The following is a 23,358-nucleotide window of genomic DNA, read 5'->3' on the forward strand; positions in this document are numbered from 1 at the left end:
TTTGAATACCTCCCTAGTGATGCTATAATTACCTTGATCATATGTTAAAAACAGTTATACACAGCCAAGCACCAATGGCTCATACCTATAATCTCAGGAGGCTGAGGTTTGAGGGTTGTAGTTTGAAGCCAGCCCAAGAAGGAAAGTCCTTGAGACTCTTATCTCCAATTAAAAAAACAAACAAACAGAAATAGAGCTGTGGCTGAAAGTGGTAGATTCTGTCCTTGTGCACAAAAGCTCAGGGCCACCACCTAGACCCTGAGTTCAAGCTCCAGGACCTACCAAAAATAAAAACAAAAAAACTACAGTCATAAGGGAATAGTAACTTAACATTTTGATTTTTTAATGTCTATAATGTTTTCTTTCTTTTTTTGAGGATTATAAATGTTTTCTTTATCTTATTTTCCTCAGACTTTAATAGCAGGTTGGGATGAAATTGAATGCCATCGTGTTTATAACTTCTTATGTGACTTGACTAATCTCTCCCGCAAGATGCAGACTGCTGTCTGTAGCAAACCAGGTAAAGAACTTCAATTCACTAATAATATTATACAGAGGCTAATTTTTATTTATTTATTTATTTATTTTTGCCAGTCATGGGGCCTGAACTCTGGGCCTGAGTGCTGTCCCTCAGCTCTTCAGCTCAAGGTTAGTGCTCTACCACTTGAGCCACAGTGTCACTTCTGGCTTTTTCTGCTTATGTGGTGCTGAGGAATCGAACCCAGGGCCTCATGCATGCAAGGCAAGCACTCTATCACTGAGCCATCTTCCCAGTCCCCAGAGGCTAACTTTTTTAAAAAGAAGGAATTCAAAAGCATATTTAAAAACCAAATTTTAAAAGAAAAGAAAAATCCAAATTATGACATATATAATAAAGGAAATTTAAGGAAACAGTAAACACTCAGTTTGTTACTAGTGCAAAAAAGTAGTGTGCAGAGGATGGGAGGTACAAAGCCTAACAAACTCCAGGCCCTTAAGTTCAATCCCCACTACAATTAAAAAACAAAAAACAACTATATGCAGCTGGGTGCCAGTGGCTCACACCTGTAATCCTAGCTACTCAGGAGACTAAGATCTGAGGAATGATTCAAAGCCAGCCCGGGTAGGAAAATCTGTGAGACTCATCTCTCCAATTAACCACCAGAAAACCAGAAGTGGTGCTGTGGCTCAAGTGGTAGAGTGCTAGCCTTGAGCTGAAGAGCTAAGGGACAGTGCCCAGGCCCAGAGTTCCAGCCCAATGACAAAAAAAAAAAAAAAAAAACCCTCTATGCAGGCTGAAGATATAGATCAATGGGTGAATACTTGCCTAACGTGTTTAAGGCCCTAGGTTTCACCTCAATAAAATAAATAAATAAAATAAAAAGAAGAAGCAAGCAAGTCCTTAGAAGGCATGGACTAATGAACTGTATGAATAATGTCATTCCTTAAGCTATGTGGTATTAACTAATAAGTTTATTCTAGCATTTAAATTTCTATATATCTGAGCTATTTCATATTTTTAAAGTTATAGAATCTTGCATCCAGCTTTTTTACTGACAAATTCCAACAATATGTATAGGCAAACTGTGTAAGCATAGAAATTGCAGCATTATTTGTTGTTATAAAATACTGCAGGACTAGGAATATGGTTTAGTGGTAGAGTGCTTGCCTAGTATGCATGAAGCCCTGGGTTCAATTCCTCTGTACCACATAAACAGAAAAAGCTAGAAGTGGCACTGTGGCTCAAGTGGCAGAGTACTAGCCTTGAGTACAGAGAGGCTCAGGGACAGAGCCCAAGCCCTGAGTTCAAGTCTCAGGACTGGAAATAAATAAATAAATAAAATACTATAAACAAGCCTATTGTCAGAAGAATGGGTAAATGAATTGTGGCAATTTATGCAATTAAAACTATTAATAGCTAAAATAAATAACTGGAGCCATGTATAATATGGATACTTTTTAAAACATAATTTAGGAAAAGAAGGCTATAAAAAAGGTGTTTTCAGGGGCTGGGAAGGTGGCTCAGTGGTAGAGTGCTTGCCTTGCATGCATGAGGCCCTGGGTTCGATTCCTCAGCACCACATAAGCAAAAAGGAAAAAGCCGGAAGTGGCGCTGTGGCTCAAGTGATAGAGTGCTAGCCTTGAGCTGAAGAGCTGAGGGACAGTCCCCAGTTTTCAGGGGCTGGGAAGGTGGCTCAGTGGTAGAGCGCTTGCCTTGCATGCATGAGGCCCTGGGTTCGATTCCTCAGCACCACATAAGCAAAAAGGAAAAAGCCGGAAGTGGCACTGTGGCTCAAGTGGTAGAGTGCTAGCCTTGAGCTGAAGAGCTGAGGGACAGTGCCCAGGCCCAGAGTTCAGGCCCCACAACCGGACCCAAAAAAAAAAAAACAATTTTAAACAAAAAAGGTATTTTTATAGTATATATAGTACTATTAATGTACATATGAAACAATTACATTTAGTCTTTTTCCCTGCAATTGCTGGGGATCAAATCGAGGGCCTTGAGCATGCTGGCTACATGCCCAGCCTATATATTTAAACTTTACAGTTACACACAGATACAAAAAGATTTAAAAAAAAAAAAAACAAACAAACAAACAGAAAAAAACACTTGGGCCTGATGCCTGTTGCTCATGCCTGCAATCCTAGCTACTCAGGAGGCTGATGGCTGAGGATGGCAGTTCAAAGCTAGCCCAGGGAGGAAGGTCCCCATGAGACTCTTACCCAATTAACCTCTCAGAAACTGGAAGTGGGGGGGGGGGGGAGGAAAAAAAGAAACTGAAAGTGGGACTGGGAATGTGGCTTAGTGGTAAAGTGCTTATCTAGAATACATGAAGACCTGGGTTCCATTTTCAGTACCACATACACAGAAAAAGCTGGAAGTGTCACTGTGGTTCAAGTGGTAGAGTGTTAGCCTACCAAAAGAAGCTCAAGGCTGGGTACTGGTGACTCACACATGTAATGCTAGCTACTCAAGAGGCTGAGATCTTAGGATCACAGTTCAAAGCTTGTCCCAGCAGGAAAGTCTGTGAGATTCATCTCCAATAAACCACTTGAAAACTGGAAATGGCACTGTGGCTCAATGGTAGAGCGCTAGCCTTGAGCTGAAGAGCTAGGGACAGCGCCCAGGCCAGAGTTCAAGCCTCACAACCAGAAAATAAATGAATACATGAATAAATAAATAAGAAGCTCAAGGGCAGTACCCAGGCCCTGAGTTCAAGCCCCAGGACTGGCAACAAACAAACAAACAAACATGGAAGTGGAGCTGTTGCTGAAAGTGGTAGAGCACTAGCCTTGAGCTGAAGAGCTCAGGGACAGTGGCCAGGCCCTGAGTTCAAGCCCCATAACCAACAACAGCAACAAAAAAACAACATAATTGGGCCTGATGCTGGTGGCTCACACCTGTAATCCTAGCTACTCAGGAGACTAAAATCTGAGGATCCCAGTTCAAAAACAGCCCAGGCAGGAAAGTCCGTGAGACTCATATTTCCAATTATCCACCAGAAAACTGGAAGTGGTGCTGTGACTCAAAGTGGTGGAATGCTAGCCTTGAGCACAAAAGCTTTGAGACAGTGTCTAGGTTCTGAGTTCAAGCCCCAGGAGCCCCCCTCCACACACACACACAAACACACTCACACACATACATACACACACACACACACACACACCACACACACACACACACATACACAAGAGCCAAAACAGATAGCTCATGCCTGTAATCCTAGCTACTCAGGAGATTGAGATATGAGGATCCTGGTTCAAATCTAGGCAGAAAAGTCCATGAGACTTTTTTTTTCTTTTTCTTTTTTTTGGTCCATCCTGGGGCCTGAACTCTGGGCCTGGGCACTATCCCTCAGCTCTTCAGCTCAAGGCTAGCACTCTACCACTTGAGCCACAGCGCCACTTGTGGCTTTTTTTCTTTTTGCTTATGTGGTGCTGAGGAATTGAACCCAGGGCTTCATGCATGCAAGGCAAGTGCTCTACCACTGAGCCACCTTCCCAGCCCCAAGTCAGTAGATTTTTATTTTATTATTTTTTTTCTTTATGTGGTGCTGAGGAATCGAACCCAGGGCCTCATGCATGCGAGGCAAGCACTCTACCTCTGAGCCACCTTCCCAGCCCATCAGTAGACTTTTAATCAAGCATATTATCCTCCATAATGTAGGGGACTTCATCCATTCACTTGAAAACCCTAATAGACCAAGACTAACTCTCAGGGCTGGCAATACCACACAAGCAGAAAAAGCTGGCAGTGGCACTGTAGCTCTAGTGGTAGAGTACGAGCCTTGAGCTGAAGAGCTCAGGGACAGTGCCCAGGCCCAGAGTTCAGGCCCCACGACCAAAAAATAAAAAGACTAACTCTCAAAATAACAAGGAATTCACCTAGCAGACAGCCTTTGAATCTATATGAAACTCTCTTCCTCTTTCTTTTTTCTTCTCTCTTCTTTCCCCTCTTTTTCCCTCTCTCTACCATTCACACACACACACATATACAATATACATGAACACAAACACACACAATCATATATACAAAGATAATGTCTATCCTCTTGGTGGTTTCTCTGGAGAACCCTGACTAATATGACTAACATAGGAGGGACAAAATCAAAATTCAAGATTATAATTACTTCTGGGGAGAGAGGGAGCAGGTATTGGAAGTGATGTACAAGAAACTTTAGGGGTTGGGAAGGTGGCTCAGCAGTAGAGTGTTTGCCTCGCATGTATGAGGTCCTGGGCCCGATTCTCAGCACCACATAAACTGAAAAGGTCAGAAGTGGCATTGTGGCTCAAGTAGTAGAGTGCTCGCCTTGAGCTGAAGACTTCAGGGACAGTGCCCAGGCCTAGAGTTCAAGCCCCACGACCAACCAAAAAAGAAAGAAAGAAAAGAAAAGAAAAGAAACTTTAAAGCCAGGCATGATGCATGCCTCTAATCCTAGCTACTCAAGAGGCTGAGATTTGAGGATGGCAGTTTGAAACCAGCCAGAGCAGGAAAGTCTGTCAGACTTATCTCCAGTTAATCACAGAAAAAGCTGGAAGTGGTTTTGTAGCTCAAGTAGTAGAGTGCTAACCTTAAACAAAAGGAGTTTAGAGACAGCACCCAGACCCAGAATTTAAGGCTCAGGGCTGGCAAAAAAATTTTAAATTAATAATAATAAGCTTAAAGTATTTCATTGTAAAACATTGTGGATTAAAAGGACAGATTTACTTATTTGTTAATTCATGGTTTCATTTACTTAAGACAGTATGTAACCCAAGCTAGCCTCAAACTTGTGAACCTCCTGCCTCAGCCTCCAGAAAAAGGCAGATTCAGAGGCCCGATGAATCAATAACACAATTTATTATGCTCTCCTTTGATCAAAAACTGATCAGAGCAAGGTGCCAATGGCACGCCTGTAACCCTAGCTACTCAGGAAGCTGAGATCTGAGAATCACGGTTCAAAGCCAGCCCCAGCAAGAAACTCTGTGAGACTCTTTGTGTGTGTGTGTGTGAGTGTGTGTATGTGAAAGAGAGACAGAGACAGAGACAGAGAGAGACAGACAGAGAGAGAGAGACTCTTATCTCCAATAAACCACTAGAAAACGGGAAGTAGCGCTGTGGCTTGAGCTGTGGCTCAAGCAGTAGAGCCTGAAGAGCACAGGGAAAGCGCCCAGGCCCAGAATTCAAGCCCCTTAACCGGAAAAAAAAAAGATCAGAAAGCTGAGTCTGGATCTTGAACTTAGGGCCTGGGTGCTGTCCTTAAACGTTTTTGCTCAGGGCTAGCACTCTACTACTTGAGCCACAGCTCCACTTCCAACTTTTTTGGTGGTTTATTGAAGATAAGAGTCTTGAGGACTTTGCTGCAATTCTCATATCTTGGCCTCCTGAGTAGCAAGAATTACAGGCATGAGCCACCAGTGCCTAGCTCTGATTAAAAACTTTTATTAGTTTCCTCATATGTTCAAGATCAATCTAAATTGTTAATTCTTTTGACCTTTCTCTGCACTTATTTACCTACTTATTTATTTTTGTCAGTCACAGGGCTTGAACTCAGGGCCTGAGCACTGTCCCTGAACTTTTATTGCTCAAGACGAATGTCTACCACTTTAAGCCACAGTTCCACTTCCAATTTTCTGGTAGTTAATTGCAGGTAAGAGCTTCACAGACTCTCCTGTCTGTGCTGGCTTTGAGCTGTGATCCTCAGATCTCAGCCTCCTGAATAGCTAGTATTACAAGTATGAGCCACCAGCTCCTGTTATCTCATTCCTTTTTAAAACTGAAACTGTGTAAGATTCTGATATATGTGAACTTATTTTTTGTTTTTGTTTTTGTTTTTGCCAGTTCAGGGGCTTGAACTCAGGGCCTGTGCACAGTTTTTTTTTTTTTTTTTTTCCAGGGCTGAGGACCGAACCCAGGGCCTTGCGTGCGCCGGGCGGGCGCCCTTCCACTGGGCTAAACCCCCAGCCCCCTGTGCACAGTTCTTGAAACTCTCTGTGTACAAGACTAGCATGTACTATTTGAGCCACAGCACCATTTCTGGGCTTGTCCTGTTTATGTAGTATGGAAGAATTGAACCCAGGGCTTCATGCATGCTAGGCAAGCACTCTACCACTAAGCCACATTCCTAGCCCTGAACATATATTAAAATACATGTTCTCTACCTATTATTCAGAGTATTGAGTATAAATCAGAAAGGTAAGACAAAAAGAGAGTCAAACTACATAATCAAGGCATCTTTTTTTTTTTTTTGTCGGTGGTGGGGCTTGAACTCTGGGCCTGGGCGCTGTCCCTCAGCTCTTCAGCTCAAAGCGAGCACTCTACCACTTGAGCTACAGCGCCACTTCCGGTTTTCTGGTGGTTTTATTGGAGATAGGAGTCTCACGGTCTCTCCTGCCCGGGCTGGCTTTGAACCACGATCCTCAGATCTCAGCCTCCTGAGTAGCTAGGATTACAGGCGTGAGCCACCAGCGCCCGGCATCAAGGCATCTTAAGAACCAATAATCTGGGGCTGGGAAGGTGGCTCAGTGGTAGAGTGCTTGCCTTGCATGCATGAGGCCCTGGGTTCAATTCCTCAGCACCACATAAGCAGAAAAAGCCGGAAGTGGCACTGTGGCTGAAGTGGTAGAGCGCTAGCCTTGAGCTGAAGAGCTGAGGGACAGTGTCCACAACTGGCCAAAAAAAAAAAAAAAAAAAGAACCAATAATCTCTTGGTGCCTTCCTGTTTAGACACACAGTTTATGATCACTATATTAACCACAGTGTTAATAGCTTGCTCTAATCACTATCAAATATGCAATCCATGTTTTTAAGGGAAAAAAATGGTTTGTGATTCTTTGCCTTCATAGGAAGTATCCATAAGTTGGAGTTAAGAATCAGACTGTTCTGTAGAAATGTACTGCTTGATCACTGGACACATCGAAGCGATTCTGCTTTTTGGCTGACTAGAATATTAAAACCATGGCCAATGGTGAATCAAGCAAGATTACTATATATCATCTTTGGGCCAATATCACCTCAGAATGGTGAGCACCTAACTTTTTGTAGTTGTTTGTTTTATGAAAACTATCTTTTTTAATCTGCTCAGTTTCTTAATGACTAAATTCTGTTCCATAACTTCATAGATGTTATTCTACATAACTTGTATATAACTTAAGCTTCAAGACAAAACTTGTTTTGTTGTAGCCAATTACCAAATATATTTCTATCCCTGTTTACCTGAAATAGCTGCTTTTTAATTTTAAATATTATCTTAAATCAAGATTTATGTTTGTCATTGGAGGGGACTAATATTATTAAGAAATAAAATAGTGGTCAGAATTGATGCTTTACTACATTTTAGTGTATAATCTGATTTTTATAATTTTTTGCCTAAATTTTGCTTAAAGTTAAAATTATGCTTTTATTTTACTTCATTTTTTATGTGGTAATGGTACTAAGTGTAAACTCCTGTTTGGAACTACAGGGCTTCTTGATTGCTAGGCAGACACCCTACCACTTGAGTTAAAAATCCAGCTTATTTTCATTATTTTTTAAACAAGTCTTATGTTTATGCAGCCTGTATAATGATCTTCCTATTTATTCTTCCTGTGTAGGTGGGATAACAGGCTTGTGCTACCATTAACAGCCTTTTATTGGTTGAGTTAAGGTCTCACTAACATTTTGCCCAGGGTTGGCTTCAGACTGCAATTCTCTTGAGCTCTGCCTCCCAAGTAATTAGGTATGACCCACCATACCAGCTAAAATTATCATGTGTTTTCTTAGTCCACGTTCATTCATATCAGGAGGTAATCAGTGTAAAGCATGTTGAGTTGTAGCAGTAAGATTAAAATGTTGTATGAGTCAGGTATCAGTGGCTTACAGCTACTCACAAGGCTGAGATATGAGGATTGTGATTCAGAGCCAGCCCAGGCAAGAAAGTCTGTGAGACTCTTATCTCCAATTTATTACCAAAGAAGCCAGAAATGGTGCTGTGGCTCCAAGTGGTAAAGCACTAGCCTTCAGCACAAAAAGCTCAGAGACAGTGCTCAAGCCCTTAGTTCAAGCCCTAGGAACTCCCCTCCCCTTCCCCCCAATCACCCACATACACACTTACACAAATGTGTATAACCTACAAAGAGAACTGGTTATAGATAAGTAACCAAAAAATTGACTCAATGACTTATTTCAATGTGAAAGATTTGAAAGACTCTCAAGGATAGTATTTCAATTTTGGAAGGATATCAATAGGTTTTATTTTATTTTAGCAAAGTTATAACAATTTCTGCTGTGGGATAATGTCATGTTTGAACTGCAAGTACTATTTTTCACAGTCCAACTGTTTGCTTTGTTTCATCACATTAGTTAGAAACATTGAAATTTATAGCAAAATTCCATTATGCAATCCAATATCCACTTTAAAGAATCCTTAAAGCCGGGCTGGGAAGGTGGCTCAGTGGTACAGTGCTTGCCTTGCGTGCATGAGGCCCTGGGTTCAATTCCTCAGCACCACATAAGCAGAAAATAAAAAATAAATAAAGAATCCTTAAAGCCTTTACCACAAAACCAACTATTCTGTCATAGCCTAGCATTTGTTTCAATTCAGGAAAGGTGGTTTGGAAGAAGATGATAGAAGGACCTACAGATGAATCCAGTCTGAAATGTTTGGCTGATGCCATTAAATTGCTGTATGACATAAACAGCAAAGAATGGTCAACAGATGATGTTATCAGTCTTTTAGATGAACTATCAGGTAAAAATATATATTTACTAATGTAGTGCAATAGAGTTGGTTATTGGAATATTGTTAGAAAATTGTAAGGCCTGGTGCCCGTAGCTCATGCCTCTAATCCTAGCTACTCAGGAGGCTGAGATCTGAGGATCGTGGTTCAAAGCCATCCTGGGCAAGAAAGTCCATGAAACTCTTACCTCCAATTAACCACCAGAAAACCGGAAGTGGCTCTGTGGCTCAAGTGGTAGACCACTTGCCTTGAGCTGAAGAGCTAAGAGACAGCGCCCAGACCCAGAATTTAATACCCACGGCAGACAAAAAAAAAAAAAAAAAAAAAAAAAAGTAAGGACAAGCTGGGTGCCAGTGGCTCATGTCTATAATCCTAACTACTCAGGAGGCTGAGATCTGAGGATCTCAGTTAAGAGCCAGCCCAGGCAGAAAAGTCCATAAGACTCTTATCTCTAACTTCTCATAAAAAAGTCTGAAATAAAACTGTGGCTCAGTGGTAGAGCATTAGCCTTGAACCAAAAAAGCAGCTCAAGGTCAGCACTCAGGTCCTGAGTTCAAGTCCCAGGACCAGCACACACAAAAAATTGTAAGGTATAACAAATGAAGGATTGCTGAGCACCAGTGGCTCATGCCTGTAATCCTAGTTACTCAGGAAGCTGAGATCTGAGGATCGTGGTTCAAAGCCAGCCCAGGCAGGAAAGTCCGTGAGACTCTTATCTCCAATTAGCCACCAGAAAACACAAAGTGGCATTGTGGCTCCAGTGGTAGAGCACACGTTGTTTGCTGAGAAACTCAGGGATAGTTCCAAGGCCCAGAGTTCAAGCCCCGTGACTGACAAAAAAATAACAACAAAAGAAAAACAAATGAAGGATCTATTAGAAATCATTAATTACCTTAACATATTTTAAAAGTTTGACATTATGTTTGAAGAAAATGTATTTAATCAACTTCCTTTCAATTATTAGTTTTATAAATATATTATTATTAATTATTTGAAAGCTTAATTCCTATTTTGCAAGTTCTCAGAAGCACCCTTCTAAGTTATATAAAAAGAAAGCCTTCTTCTAATACAAGAAAGGTGAACCAATTTGCTTTCAATTTTAAAGTTTACAAAGCTATTCTTTTTTCCTTCTTTATTTTTTGTTTTTGTTTTTTCCATATGACATGCTCTCACTTTTCCAACTGACATGTGTAGGAGAATTGTTTTTACTATTTAATATTATTAACACAATTGTGAAAGCTCCTGTGACGTGGCAATAACTTCAGTCTCCGGTTGAAGGCTGTAGTTGAAAAACTAAAACATTTGAGTGTTTTCCTTGGCACTGATATTTAATAACACAATACACTATTGCGTGCATTTAAAGATGCTTACTATACTTATTGTATAATTTCTCATCAAGTAACTTTTCTTTCCCTAATAAAAGTGATTCCCCGGGAGTGGCTTCTAGAGAATAATGCTCATCTCCTCATCTTAAGTGGGAACAGCATCTGCTTCTCTTTCATGGCTAGTAAAGCTGTGAATGGACATGCCTTTGAGCTGGCAAAACTCACAGTCTTTTTAGCTTTGGTAAGTAAAAAAACAAAAACAAAAAACAAGTTTCTGGGTTTGTCCCTCAATGACAGAGACTCTAGCCTAGTTGGCCCTAGTTTCCATTCTCAGCACCAACATACAAATTAAGAACTGACTTGAAGACTGGGAAAGTGGCTTAGTGGTTTCATGCCTGGCATGCATGAAACCCTGGATTTGATTCTTCAGTACCACATAAACAGAAAAGGCTAGAAGTGGTGCTGTGGCTTAAGTGGTAAAATGCTAGCCTTGAGCAAAAGGGACAGTGCCCAAGCCCCAGGACTGGCAGGAAAAAAAAAAAAAAAAGAACTGACTGACCAGGTAGCTGCCTGTAAGGAACTGAAATGTGTATAAAGTATTAATGAAGAGTTTAAGTATTGAAATATATTTATATTCTTAGTTTTTGGTAGCTTTTTTTTTTTTTTTTTTTGTCAGTTGTGGGGGCTGAACTCTAAGCCTGGGCGCTGTCCCTCAGCTCTTCAGCTCAAGGCTAGTGCCCTATCACTTGAGCCACAGCCCTACTTCCGGCTTTTTCTGCATATGTAGTGCTGAGGAATCAAATCCAGGGCCTCATGCATGCAAGGCAAGCACTCTACCACTGAGCCAACTTCCCAACCCATTTGGTAGTTTTCTTTTTTGTTTTCTTGTTTTTTGTTTTTTGTTTTTTTTTTTGCGGGGTAGAGGGATTGTTTTGTCTTATTTGGGGCAGTACTGGGGTTTTTAACTCAGAGCCTTATACTTGCTAGACAGGCACTGAGGCTTGAACTCAGGGTCTAGGCATTGTCCCTGCACGTTTTCTTCACAAAACTGGTGCTCTACTATTTGAGCCACAGCTCTACTTCTGCCTTTTTGGTGGTTAATTATAGATAAGAGTCTCACAGACAGCCAAGCCCTGGTGGCTCACATCTGTAAAGCTTCTCAAGTGGCTAAGATCTAAGGATTGAAGTTCAAAGCCAGCTCAGGCAAGAAAGGCCACGAGCCTCTTATCTCCAATTAATCACCAGAAACTGGAAGTGGAGCTGTGACTAAAGTGGTAGCTTTGAGCAGAAGAAGCCACACACACACACACACACACACACACACATAGAGTAGTAAGAAGTTACCAGGCAAGAAGGCAGGAGAGTAACAAGAAACTATCCAGGGAAGCAGAGAAGTTAAATTACATGATTATATATTCAGAGCTTTGTAAGCAGTTCAGGATTCTCCCTGACCCCATCATTATAACCCTAAAGTATCAAGCATAGGTTAAGCTTCCTTCACTGAGCTATAGTCCCAGTCCCCAGTACTATTGTTCATATTGTATTCTTTCTTCTCAGTATTATTTTTGAAAGTAAAATACAATATTTAGATAGGAAAGAAGACGCTAAAGAAAGGGCTTTAAGCCATTTTATGAGCCTGAACACAGTTTCAGATAAGGAGTTGCTGCAGAGTTTTAAGGAAGGGAGATAGATGACCAATTGTGTTTCGGGAAGGTCACTTTGGTAGTACTGTAGTGAGTAGGAAGAACATCACTAAGGATAGAGAAGCTTTTCTAGAAAGCCTTTTCTAAACCAGATACTGGTAACTCATGCCTGTAATCCTAGCTACTCAGGAGGCCAAGATCTGAGGATCACATTTTGAAGCCAGCCCAGGCAGGAAAATCCCTGAGACTTTTATCTTCAGAAAGAGCTGGAAGTGGCATTGTGGCTCAAGTGGTAAAGTGCTAGCCTTGAACAAAAAGAAGCTCAGGGACAGTGCCCAGGCCCAGAATTCAGGCCCCTAAGACTAGAAAAGAAAAGAAAAAAGAAAGAAAGAAAGAAAGAAAGAAAGAAAGCCTTTTCTACATGCACCCAGCACATTTCTTTTATAGTGCCTAGTACAGTAATTTGCACATAAATTTTTTTTGTCTAATTAAGATTATTTATTTAGGGGCTGGGAAGGTGGCTCAGTGGTAGAGTGCTTGCCTTGAATGCATGAGGCCCTGGGTTCCATTTCTTAGCACCACATAAGCAAAAAGAAAAAAAGCCGGAAGTGGTGCTGTGGCTCAAGTGGTAGAGTGCTAGCCTTGAGCTGAAGAGCTGAGGGACAGCGCCAAGGCCCAGAGTTCAGGCCCCACAAAAAAAAAAAAATTATTTATTTAGCTGGGCGCCTGTGGCTCACACCTGTAATTCTAGCGACTCAGAAGGCTGAGATCTGAGGATCGTGGTTCAAAGACAGCCCAAGCAGGAAAGTCTGTGAGACTCTTATTTCCAATTAATCACCAGAAAATCAGAAGTGAAACTATATAGCTCAAGTGGTAGAGCACTTGCCTTGAGCTGAAGAGTTCAGAGATAGCACCCAGGCCTAGAGTTCAAGCTCATGACCAACAACAACAAAAAGATTATTTATTTCTACTAACATTAAGATTACTTATTTCTACTAACACACAATTTATTTATTTATTTATTTATATTTGTCATTCATGGGGTTTGAACTCTGGGCTTGGGCTCTGTCCCTGCACTCTACAGCTCAAGGTGAGTGCTCTGCCACTTGAGCCACAGCGCTACTTCCAGTTTTCTAGTGGTTTATTGGAGATAAGAGTCTCACGTGGACTTTCCTGTCTGGGCTGGCTTTGAACCATGATCCTCAGATCTCAGCCTCCTGAGTAGCTAGGATTACAGGTGTGAGCCACTGGTGCCCAACCATACAATTTATTTTATGCTGTACATTATCTGTTTGGCTGTGTGGGTTAAACTGACCATTTAGAATATTAGTAAATAAACATTTTACCTTTCAGTCAATTTTGGGTAGGAATATGTAATCTTTTTTTTTTTCTTTCTTTTTTTTTTTGTGGGGGGACCGTTGGTCATGGGGCTTGAACTCAGGACTTGAGTGCTGTCTCTGAGCTTTTCACTCTACTGCTCTACCACTTTGAGCCACAGCGCCGCTTCTGGTTTCCTGGTGGTTAATTGGAGTTTCATGGAATTTCCTGCCCAGGCTGGCTTTAACCTAATCCTCAGATCTCTGAGTAGCTAGGATTACAGAAATGAGCCACTGGTGCCTGGCTAATATTATTTTCATTTATTTTATTTTATTTTATTTTATTTTTGTCAGACATGGGGCTTCAACTCAGGACCTGGGCACTGTCCTGAGCTGCTTTTGCTCAAGGCTAGCACTCTACCACTTGAGCCACAGTGCCACTTCTAGCTTTTTCTGTTTATGTGGTGCTAAGGAATTGAGCCCATGGCTTCACGCATGCTAGGCGAGCGCTCTACCACTAAGCCACATTCCCAGCCTAATTTTATTTTCAGTATCAGTTTTTACATTAATAAATAATTCCCTGATAATTTTGAACCTGGCTTTAATCTTTTTAATAATGTTTTTCTACTAAAAGTGCATGACTTGGATGCAAAAGATTAGTAGATATAAGAGCATTTCCCATCTACAAACTCAGTAGCGTGTCCTATATAAAAAATACTATATCATAAGCCATCATCTCAACACCATTTTCAAGTTCTACAGCTTTTCTTCACATGTAGACCTAGAATAATGATTTGTATGTCTAAATCAGGTGTGTGAGAAAGAACTGTATCGCATGGATTGGGCCGTTAAAATGATGCAAAATGTCTGCAAAGTCTTTAACAGCCAGATGGAAAGAAATAACTTCCTGCAGAATGTAGCAAGTGCCTTTGCCTGTGTTATAATGGAAATGCTACAGTCAGTTATATCTGGTGAGTAAGAATGTATACAATGTACAGATGTGAACAAAAGTGCTTTCTAGTCTTCACTGAAGACTTCTCTCTAGACTCTGTGTAGATTGATATTTCAAAACTAACAAAGGAAGGGGCAGACACTTTTTCTTTGAGCTCTTTTTTTTCTTTTTAGTTTTGGCTTAGTTACTTTCAAAATTCAATATTAGTTTCAATTGAGAATATAAGGTTGAAAAATCTGCTCTAAAAGAATCCAGTTTCAATTATGCACAACAAGAAATTTTTTTTTTTTTTTTGGTCGGTCGTGGGCTTGAACTCTGAGCGCTCTACCACTTGAGCTACAGAGCCACTTCCGGTTTTCTGGTGGTTTATTGGAGATAGGAGTTTCACAGTCTCTCCTGCCCGGGCTGGCTTTGAACCGCGATCCTCAGAGCTAGGATTACAGGCGTGAGCCACCAGCACCCGGCTCACAACAAGAAATTTTAATTTGCTCACTTACCAGCTATCACAATCCTCACAATAATGTATTTATGTAGGTTTCAAGAAATATTTTCCAGTTTTATTAGGCATCCAACATATTTAACTCTGCTTTATAGATGAGAAAACAAAGGCTTAGAGAAATTACCTGACTTGTCCCAGATCATAATCAGAAGCAATAAATCATGGAATAGGATATTTTTCTTGATTTCTAATCCAGTGTTCTGATATAATTTCATGATTTCAATAGTAATATATGACTTAGTAAAGATCACTAACAGAACCTTCTGTTTAAATATTATTAGAAACAATTAGTCCATCTTTTGTTTCTAAATCTTATATTTAAAAATTTTATCTTTTTCTTTTCTCTACTGTCTATTCCTGTGTATGGCATATAGGAGATCATGATGAGGATAACAGAGACTTTTTGAACTTGTTCCATCTTATACATGCTCAGGCTAACTTCCATAAGGAGGTCTTATACATGACCATGAATACTGTCTCTTCCTAAATTCTCCAAAGCTTTGCATTTAGAAAAAACATTGCTGAACTACTTTTTCACATCTGAAGATAGCATCTACAAGGCTTTTCATCATCTAAGGAACCTAAAAATTCTAAGTTGCTTAGGATTTTAGCAGCAATGACTTTCACCACTGTTAATGTAAAAATAACAAATAAACCCAGGAATATGTTTTAGTTTCTCTCGAAAACAACTCTGCCTCTTTGGGGTTTGATAGACCACACTGGAATGGAATGTTAACTGTCCAATAATCTAAGGTCAGTCCCACCTGTTTTGTAAATTTTTGAAGCAAGAGCTGGTTCTGTTTTATAGTTTGAGCAGATCCAAATTCACTAAATAGTGGTGTCCATTCTCTTATGCTGAATGTTTTGTGAAGATTTGCAAAGTGGTATTATAGAATGTGTTTGAAATAAAACACATTTTTTTACCATCTTCTTGGCATATGATGATGAAGAACATTATATTTCACTGATGTTTTATATAAACTAGCAGATAAAAAAAGATCCAAAAGAGTATGTGTCTGTGTTGAATCATACCAAAGGTCTATACATCATACAAAAGGTCTATAAATAGAGGAAAGCATAAACTGTCTGGTACAATTAAATAATCTTTCATACTCTCCTGGAAATTACAGTAAAAACATTACAAAAGAAATATAGCCAGGTGCTGGTGGCTCACATCTATAATCCTCGCTACTTAGGAGGCTGAGATCTGAGCATTGCTATTCGAGCTAGCTTGGGCAGGAAAAATCCATAAGACTGTTATCTCCTTAACCACCAAAAAGCTGGAAATGGAGCTGTAGTTCAAGGGGTAGTGTACTAACCTGGAGCAAAAAAAAAACCTCCTGGAATAGGCCTAGGTGGGACAAGATAAAGATAGATAGATGGATAGATAGATAGATAGATAGATACATACATACATACATACATACACACATACATACATACATACATATGTACATATATATGTACATACATACGTATATAGATAGTAGAAAGTAGCTAATCTGTTGCCAGATCAGTTTCCACAATTTTCACGTTTTTCTAATGATTTTCTCCTTACCTTAACAAGTGGGGCTTGAGAGACAGGGAATATAGTTTAGTGGTGGAGTGCTTGTTTAGCATGTATAAAGCCCTGGGTTCAATTCTTCAGTACCACTAAGTAATAAATACAACTAATAAAAGGAAAAAAAACATTAAAATTATTATTTTTTAAAGTGGGATTTGATGAAGTAAACTAGAAATGTGGGTGGTTAGAGCAGCCTATAAGAGGGTAGGGTTTCTGGTCACTCAAATCAATGGATCCATAAGCATAGCTCTAATGGTAGAGCTCCAGTGATGAGCAAGCCAATGAATTCCAAGAAAGTCTAGGGCTATTTTAGTAGGCCTACTATGTGCCACCACCTCTTTTGCTATTAAGGTTATTATTAGTTATCATAAATATTGTTATAATTGTCACAATAATTTTAATTATAATAGTTAATAATAACTGATGGTTGTTATTGCTTCAATAGTCATGATTATCACTGGACTTACATAATGCCCAATGCTTCCTGGACTTTTCTTTTTTTTTCTTTTTTTTTGGGGGGGGGGGTCCGGACATGGGGCCTGAACTCTCGACCTGGGTGCTGTCCCTCAGCTCTTCAGCTCAAGGCTAGCACTCTACCACTTGAGCCCCAGCACCACTTCCGGCTTTTTTCTTTTTGCTTATGTGGTGCTGAGGAATCGAACCCAGGGCCTCATGCATGCAAGGCAAGCGTTCTACCACTGAGCCACCTTCCCAGCCTCATAAATTTTTCTTTTTATGGGGGCCAAGACTGGAATTTGAATTCTGTACCTGATGCTTTTGCTCATTGGCTAGTGCTCTACCAACTGAGCCATACCTCCAACCCCCACCTGGATTTCCTCTTTGTGTGCTTCCCCTGCCCCATCAAACCCAAAGCCTTGCACATGTTAGGCAAGCACTCTACCCCTGAGGGGTATCCCCATCCACTACCTACTTCCCACTGCACTTCTCTAAGGCTGACTCTTTTCCCAAGTCCTTGATTTCACTCAGAGCTAATGAAAGAAGAAAGTTTGGAGGTAGGGAGGAGTGTAAATTATGGGAAATTCTCAAATTTTGGCAGGAACGATTTAGTGAGAGACTTGATAAGACTGAGCCCGAATTTGCAGTCTTGAAATTTTGTGATTTTCACAATTCTGTGCTACCATGCTTTGCTGAATACCTTTGTCGTCAGGATTAAAGTGTGATATTAAATTTTAACATGGGAGGTTAACTTGCAAAAACATTTTTTATCCTTCATTCAAATGTTGAAGTGATAGTATAAGCAGCCATACTGCCATAAAAAAGGATCATTTACTCAAAGCTTGACAAGGCTATTAATCTCTTAACTCTAGAAGTCATAATAGCTATGAAAGCTAATAATCAGTCAGATAATTTAGTCTGTGCCCTTTTCTAAATTAGAAGATTAGCCTATATAGAAGACCCAGGTTCCCAACATTCTTTTTTTGTCAGGCCTGGAGCTTGAACTCGGGGCCTGGGCTCTATCCCTTGAGCCTCTCTGTGCTCAAGGCTAGCGCTTGAGCACTACAAGAGCATCATTTCTGGCTTTTTTGTTTGTGTGGTACTGAGGAATTGAACCAAGGGCTTCATGCATACTAGGCAAGCACTCTACCACTAAGCCACATTTCCAGCCAGCAATGTGTTGTTGTTTTTTTTTGTCGGTCATGGGGCTTGAACTCTGGGTCTGAGCACTGTCCCTCAGCTCTTCAGCTCACGGCAAGCATTCTATGACTTGAGCCATAGTGCCACTTCTGGTTTTCTGCTGATTTATTGGAGATAAGAGTCCCACAAACTTTCCTGCCTGGGCTGACTTTCAATAGTGATCCTCAGATCTCAGCCTCCTGAGTAGCTAGGATTACAGGCATGAGCCACTGGCACCCGGCTGCAAATGTGCTTCTTATAGTAATTCTACCACTGGTAGCTAGAAAACCTGTAAGAAATCAGGATATGGACATACACTTTTTGGTTATCAAGATTTAAAAAAAAAAAAAGATTATGATTTGTATGAAACTCAGGCAAGTAAAACAGTGTTATCCAGGTGAAAAGTGTCAAAGGATTAAGATTTTTTTTTTTCCCCAGGCATCTGTCTGGGAAACACCCAGAGCCTGGGTGTTATCCCTGAGCTCCAGTGTGAGTGTGTGTGTGTGTGTGTGTGTGTGTGTGTGTGTGTGTGTTATGTGTGGTTTGTGTGTGTGTGTGTGTGTGTGTGTGTGTGGTGTATGTGGTTTGTGTGTGTGTGTGTGTGTGTGTGGTGTGTGTGGTGCATGTGTGTGTGTGTGTGTGTGTGTTTGTGTTTGTGTTTTAATAAGCTGGCAGTAATTCAAAACACAGAAAACTTTAAACTTGTTCTATATAAACAAGTGAACACAACTTGCCTTAAAAAAACAGGATTAAAGGTGAGGATGGAATTATCTCAGTGGTGGTTGGCTGCCCATATGCTTCCAATGGAGGCATTTGGTCATGGAATCTCCCATGGGAGCAGATGGAGAGGGAGAAGGGAAACAGAGTAACCCTCAAAGGTCGGGCCGAGCTGCTGGATCATGAGCACCTTGAAGTGATCCTGGATGGTACTGTGGTGGTGTCTCGAGTATTTGTCATTGAGGAGAAGCTGGCAGGATCCACTGAGCAGGTCTGCTGTCCTGTAGGGTCAAACTTCCTCAGGGTATAGACCTGGGTCACCCTCCTCCTTCAGGGAGTACTGGAGAAACAAGGCCATGCCTGAGCCAGGAGCTCCCTGAGATTTTTCTGCTTAAGGCTAGCCCTCTACCACTTTGAGCCACAGTTCCACTTCCTGTTTTCCGTAGTTAATTGGAGATGAGAGTCTCTAGAATTTTCCGACTCCTGCTGGCTTCCCTCCAGAATCCTCAGATCTCAGCCTCCTAAATAGCTAGGATTACAGGCCAGAGCCATAGCACCTGAAAAGAATTTTTGTTGATTCCGGAAAATTTGTCTAACTAACAATGACTTTTTCCCCTGATTTGGAGCACTCAGATTACAAAGACTTTAAAAAACAAAACGCCAACTAGATTTGAAAATATCTTACATTAAAAACAAAAACAAAAAAACAACCTCGTTTCCAGGTCCCTGAGGCTCACGCCTGTAATCCTAGCTACTCAGGAGGCTGAGATCTGAGGATCCTGGTTTTAAGCCAGAGACTGTGAGATTATTATTTCCAGTGAAGCACCAAAAAGTGGACCTGTGACTCAACTGGTAGAACACTAGCCTTGAGCAAAAAAGACTCAGGACAGGACCAGTCCCTGAGTTCAAGGCACAGGACCGGCACAAAAAAAAAAAAATCAGGGGCTGGGAAGGTGGCTCAGTGGTAGAACGCTTGCCTTGCATGCATGAGGCCCTGGGTTCGATTCCTCAGCACCACATAAGCAAAAAGAAAAAAGCCGGAAGTGGCGCTGTGGCTCAAGTGGTAGAGTGCTAGCCTTGAGCTGAAGAGCTGAGGGACAGCGCCTAGGCCCAGAGTTCAGACCCCACGACCGGACCCCCCCCAAAAAAAAAAAATTAGAAAAAACTTGGTAACATTCTATTATCATTGCTTTCTTAAAGTTGCATAAAGCTTCAAATTGTGCAGCCGGGCGCCGGTAGCTCACGCCTGTAATCCTAGCTATTCAGGAGGCTTAGATCTGACGATAATGGTTCAAAGCCAGCCCTGGCAGAAAAGTCTGTGAGACTGTTCTCTTCAATAAACCACTAGAAATCCGGAAGTGGAGCTGTGACTCAAGCGGTAGAGCACTCTCCTTGAGCTGAAGAGCGCAGGGACAGTGCCCAAACCCAGAGTTCAAGCCCATGACCAACCAAAAAAAAAAAAAAAAAAACACACAAAAAAAACTTCAAATTGTGCATTTTTATCTCACCAGAATTTATTGTCTTTGATATCTAAATACTTAATATTTGTGGAATCTTATTAATTTCTTATATTAATAAAAATTAATTAAACTTAGATACATTTCCAATTGGTACAGAGTTTGTCATTATGCAAGTTATTGAGTTGCATGTAGAGGAGGAACTTAGCTTTTTTTAAGCTGTTAATTATAGATCTACCATGAAAAATGCATTGTCTTTTTTTTTATGGTGATGATATTGAACCCAGCCCCTAACCCAAGCTAGATATACACTCTGTTATTGAGTTACACTCCAGCTTGATGAATTGTCTTAATATAAAATGTTGCTCAGGATACTGAGATCTGAGACCATGGTTCTAAGCCAGCCCTGGCAGGAAAGTCAGTGAGACTCTTCTAATAAACTACTCAGAAAAAGCTGGAAGTGGTACTAGCCTTGAGCAAAAATAGCTCAGGGACAGTGCCCAAGTGCACAGTTCAAGTCTCAGGACCAGCAAAAAAAAAAAAAAAAATTGGCATCAGTTATTTATATTTATTAATATAGGCACATCCTTAATAGGATAACATATAAAATTTAACTGTTTTTTATTTGCTAGCAACTTATGAATTCAACAACCATCTGTAAGTAGAACAGCAATCTATTTAGTTCAGAAATCAAACCCCTGAGCAATTCATATTGCAATTGCTTCTAGACTAGAATTGTTACAATTATTACAGTTTAACACCTGTTCCAAAACCCAAAATATGTAATCAGGTATTATGGATTACCTGCAATTTCCAATGATTACTAGATCACTCTTATAGTGTCTTATAGTAGCAAAGGAGTCCTTAAATATTTGATTTATCTGATTATTATTTTATTGTTGTTGTTGGTCGTGGGGCCTGGACACTGTCCCTCAGCAAGGCAAGCACTCTACCACTGAGCCACTTCCTAGCCCTGATTTATTGTTTGTTTTGTTGGTTGTGGGACTTGAACTCAAGGGCCTGGATACTGTCCCTGAGCTTTTGTACTCAAGGCTAGCACTCTACCACTTTGAGCCACAGCACCACTTCTGGTTTTCTGGTGGTTAGGTGAAGATGAGTCTCAGACTTTCCTGCCCAGGCTGGCTTTGAATCATGATCCTCAGATCTCAGCCTTCTGAGTAGCTAGGATTACAAGTGTGAGCCACCAGCACTCAGCCTGGCATTTATAATAGAAGATAATGTCAAGGTTTTTTTGTTGTTGCTGTTTCCTTGTTTACATATGGCTTTGGTTTTATTTTTGTTTAAAATAGCTAGGAACAAAACTGACAAAACTGACTTAGAAGAGGCTATTCTGGATTTAGCAAATATTTAGAGTTTGATGAAGCCAAATCTGTAATTTACAATAAACAATTTTCAATCTCAACTAGGCTTAAGTACCTTAATTACTAAGGGAAATCCTCATTGTTTTTGAGTAATTTAAAAATAAAATGATATTTCCAGGGCGTTTTTTTTGTTTTTGGTCCGGTCGTGGGGCCTGAACTCTGGACCTGGGCGCTGTCCCTCAGCTCTTCAGCTCAAGGCATTTGCTTATGTGGTGCTGAGGAATCGAACCCAGGGCCTCAGGTATACAAGGCAAGCGCTCTACCACTGAGCCACCTTCCCAGCCCCTCCCAGGGCTTTTGAAGCTAGAATAATGCTAAATCTAAGCCTTAAAAAAACAAAACAACGAAGTGGGGGGCAGGGTAACAAAACAAAACAGGGCTGGGAAGGTGGCTCAGTGGTAGAATGCTCGCCTAGCCTGCACGAAGCCCCAGGTTCAATTCCTCAGTACCACATATGCAGAAAAAGCCAGAAGTAGAACTATAGCTCAAGTGGTAGAGTGCTAGCCTTGAGCAAAAGATCAGGGACAGCACCCAGGCCCTGAGTTCAAGCCCCAGGACTGGCAAACAAAACAAAATAAAAATAGAAGTACATTTTCTGAAATTTATTAATTATGGCATTCCATTATCAAGCTCAAGAAAAATGAAATGGGGGCTGGGAATGTGGCTCAGTGGTAGAGCGCTTGCCTTGCATGCATGAGGCCCTGGGTTCAATTCCTCAGCACCACATAAGCAAAAAGAAAAAAGCCAGAAGTGGCGCTGTGGCTCAAGTGATAGACCTTGAGCTGAAGAGCTAAGGGACAGCGCCCAGGCCCAGAGTTCAGGCCCCACAACTGGACCCAAAAAAAAAAAAAAGAAAAATGAAATGTAGGTTATTCTAATTTTGTAACATTTGTTTTTATTTAGCTTTCTCAAATCTATTTCATGATAATCCTTTAGCCTGAAACAAGCTATATCTTTTCCATCAAACCATTTTTTATCCACGTAGGTATTAGTGGGATGATTCTTACTAGCATTATGTCTTTTAGTGTTTTTCTAAATAATTTACAATTATTCGGGCTTTTAACTACATTGTTAGACAAACAGAATTAGATATAATGTTACATAATACAGACTTGTAAAATTTACATAAAAGTTTATTACAGAGATCATATTTTCAAAGTTTTATCATGTTTTAACTTTAAAAAATTATCCCCAGCCCCTTAGGAAGCTAAAACAGGAAGAGTGAGTTCACAAGGTAAAGACCATAATTAACTGTGCTTTCGATTTCTCCAATATATCACTTATATTTGCCTCAGAAAGGATGTCTTGACTTGAAGTAGAAAATTATAGCTTGAAGCTGGATGTGATGGCTCATATCTATAATCCTAGTACTTAGGAGGCTGAGGCAGGAAGATTTTGAGTTTAAGGTCAGCCTGGACTACACATCCATTGAGACCCTAAGTGAAAGAGTCAAAGGAATGTTTTCATGGAAGACTCTATGCAAATTATTCCTGATATACATTTGGAGTAAATAAATATTGCCATTCTCAAAATATACCCATATTGCTTAAAATTATAAAATTATAAAATATCATGTTGGGGGAGCAAAGAAAGGCTGGTAAACTAAGAATTTGTTCTGAATATAAGGGGACACAGGAAAAAAAATGAATTTGTTCTGTGTGAATTCTGCTTTCGGTGTAGTTTCTCAAAAT

At 40.5% G+C, this 23,358-nt stretch overlaps 1 protein-coding gene across 2 annotated transcripts in view; it reads left to right on the forward strand.

The window, feature by feature from the left end:
• Fbxo47 (F-box protein 47) overlaps positions 1–15,399 on the forward strand; it is a 32,489-nt gene extending 17,090 nt beyond the window's left edge. For both annotated transcript variants that reach the window (XM_070026860.1, XM_070026862.1), the window contains 6 exons: positions 412–520; positions 7,306–7,482; positions 9,042–9,188; positions 10,601–10,743; positions 14,273–14,432; positions 15,287–15,399. In XM_070026860.1, coding sequence (XP_069882961.1) covers positions 412–520; positions 7,306–7,482; positions 9,042–9,188; positions 10,601–10,743; positions 14,273–14,432; positions 15,287–15,399 — 849 coding nt within the window. The remainder of the gene's footprint in view (positions 1–411; positions 521–7,305; positions 7,483–9,041; positions 9,189–10,600; positions 10,744–14,272; positions 14,433–15,286) is intronic.
• The last annotated feature ends 7,959 nt before the right edge of the window (positions 15,400–23,358 follow it).

The sequence above is a fragment of the Dipodomys merriami genome, unplaced genomic scaffold, assembly GCF_024711535.1.
Source record: "Dipodomys merriami isolate MVZ:Mamm:240054 unplaced genomic scaffold, mDipMer1.0.p SCAF_19, whole genome shotgun sequence".
NCBI lineage: Eukaryota > Metazoa > Chordata > Mammalia > Rodentia > Heteromyidae > Dipodomys > Dipodomys merriami.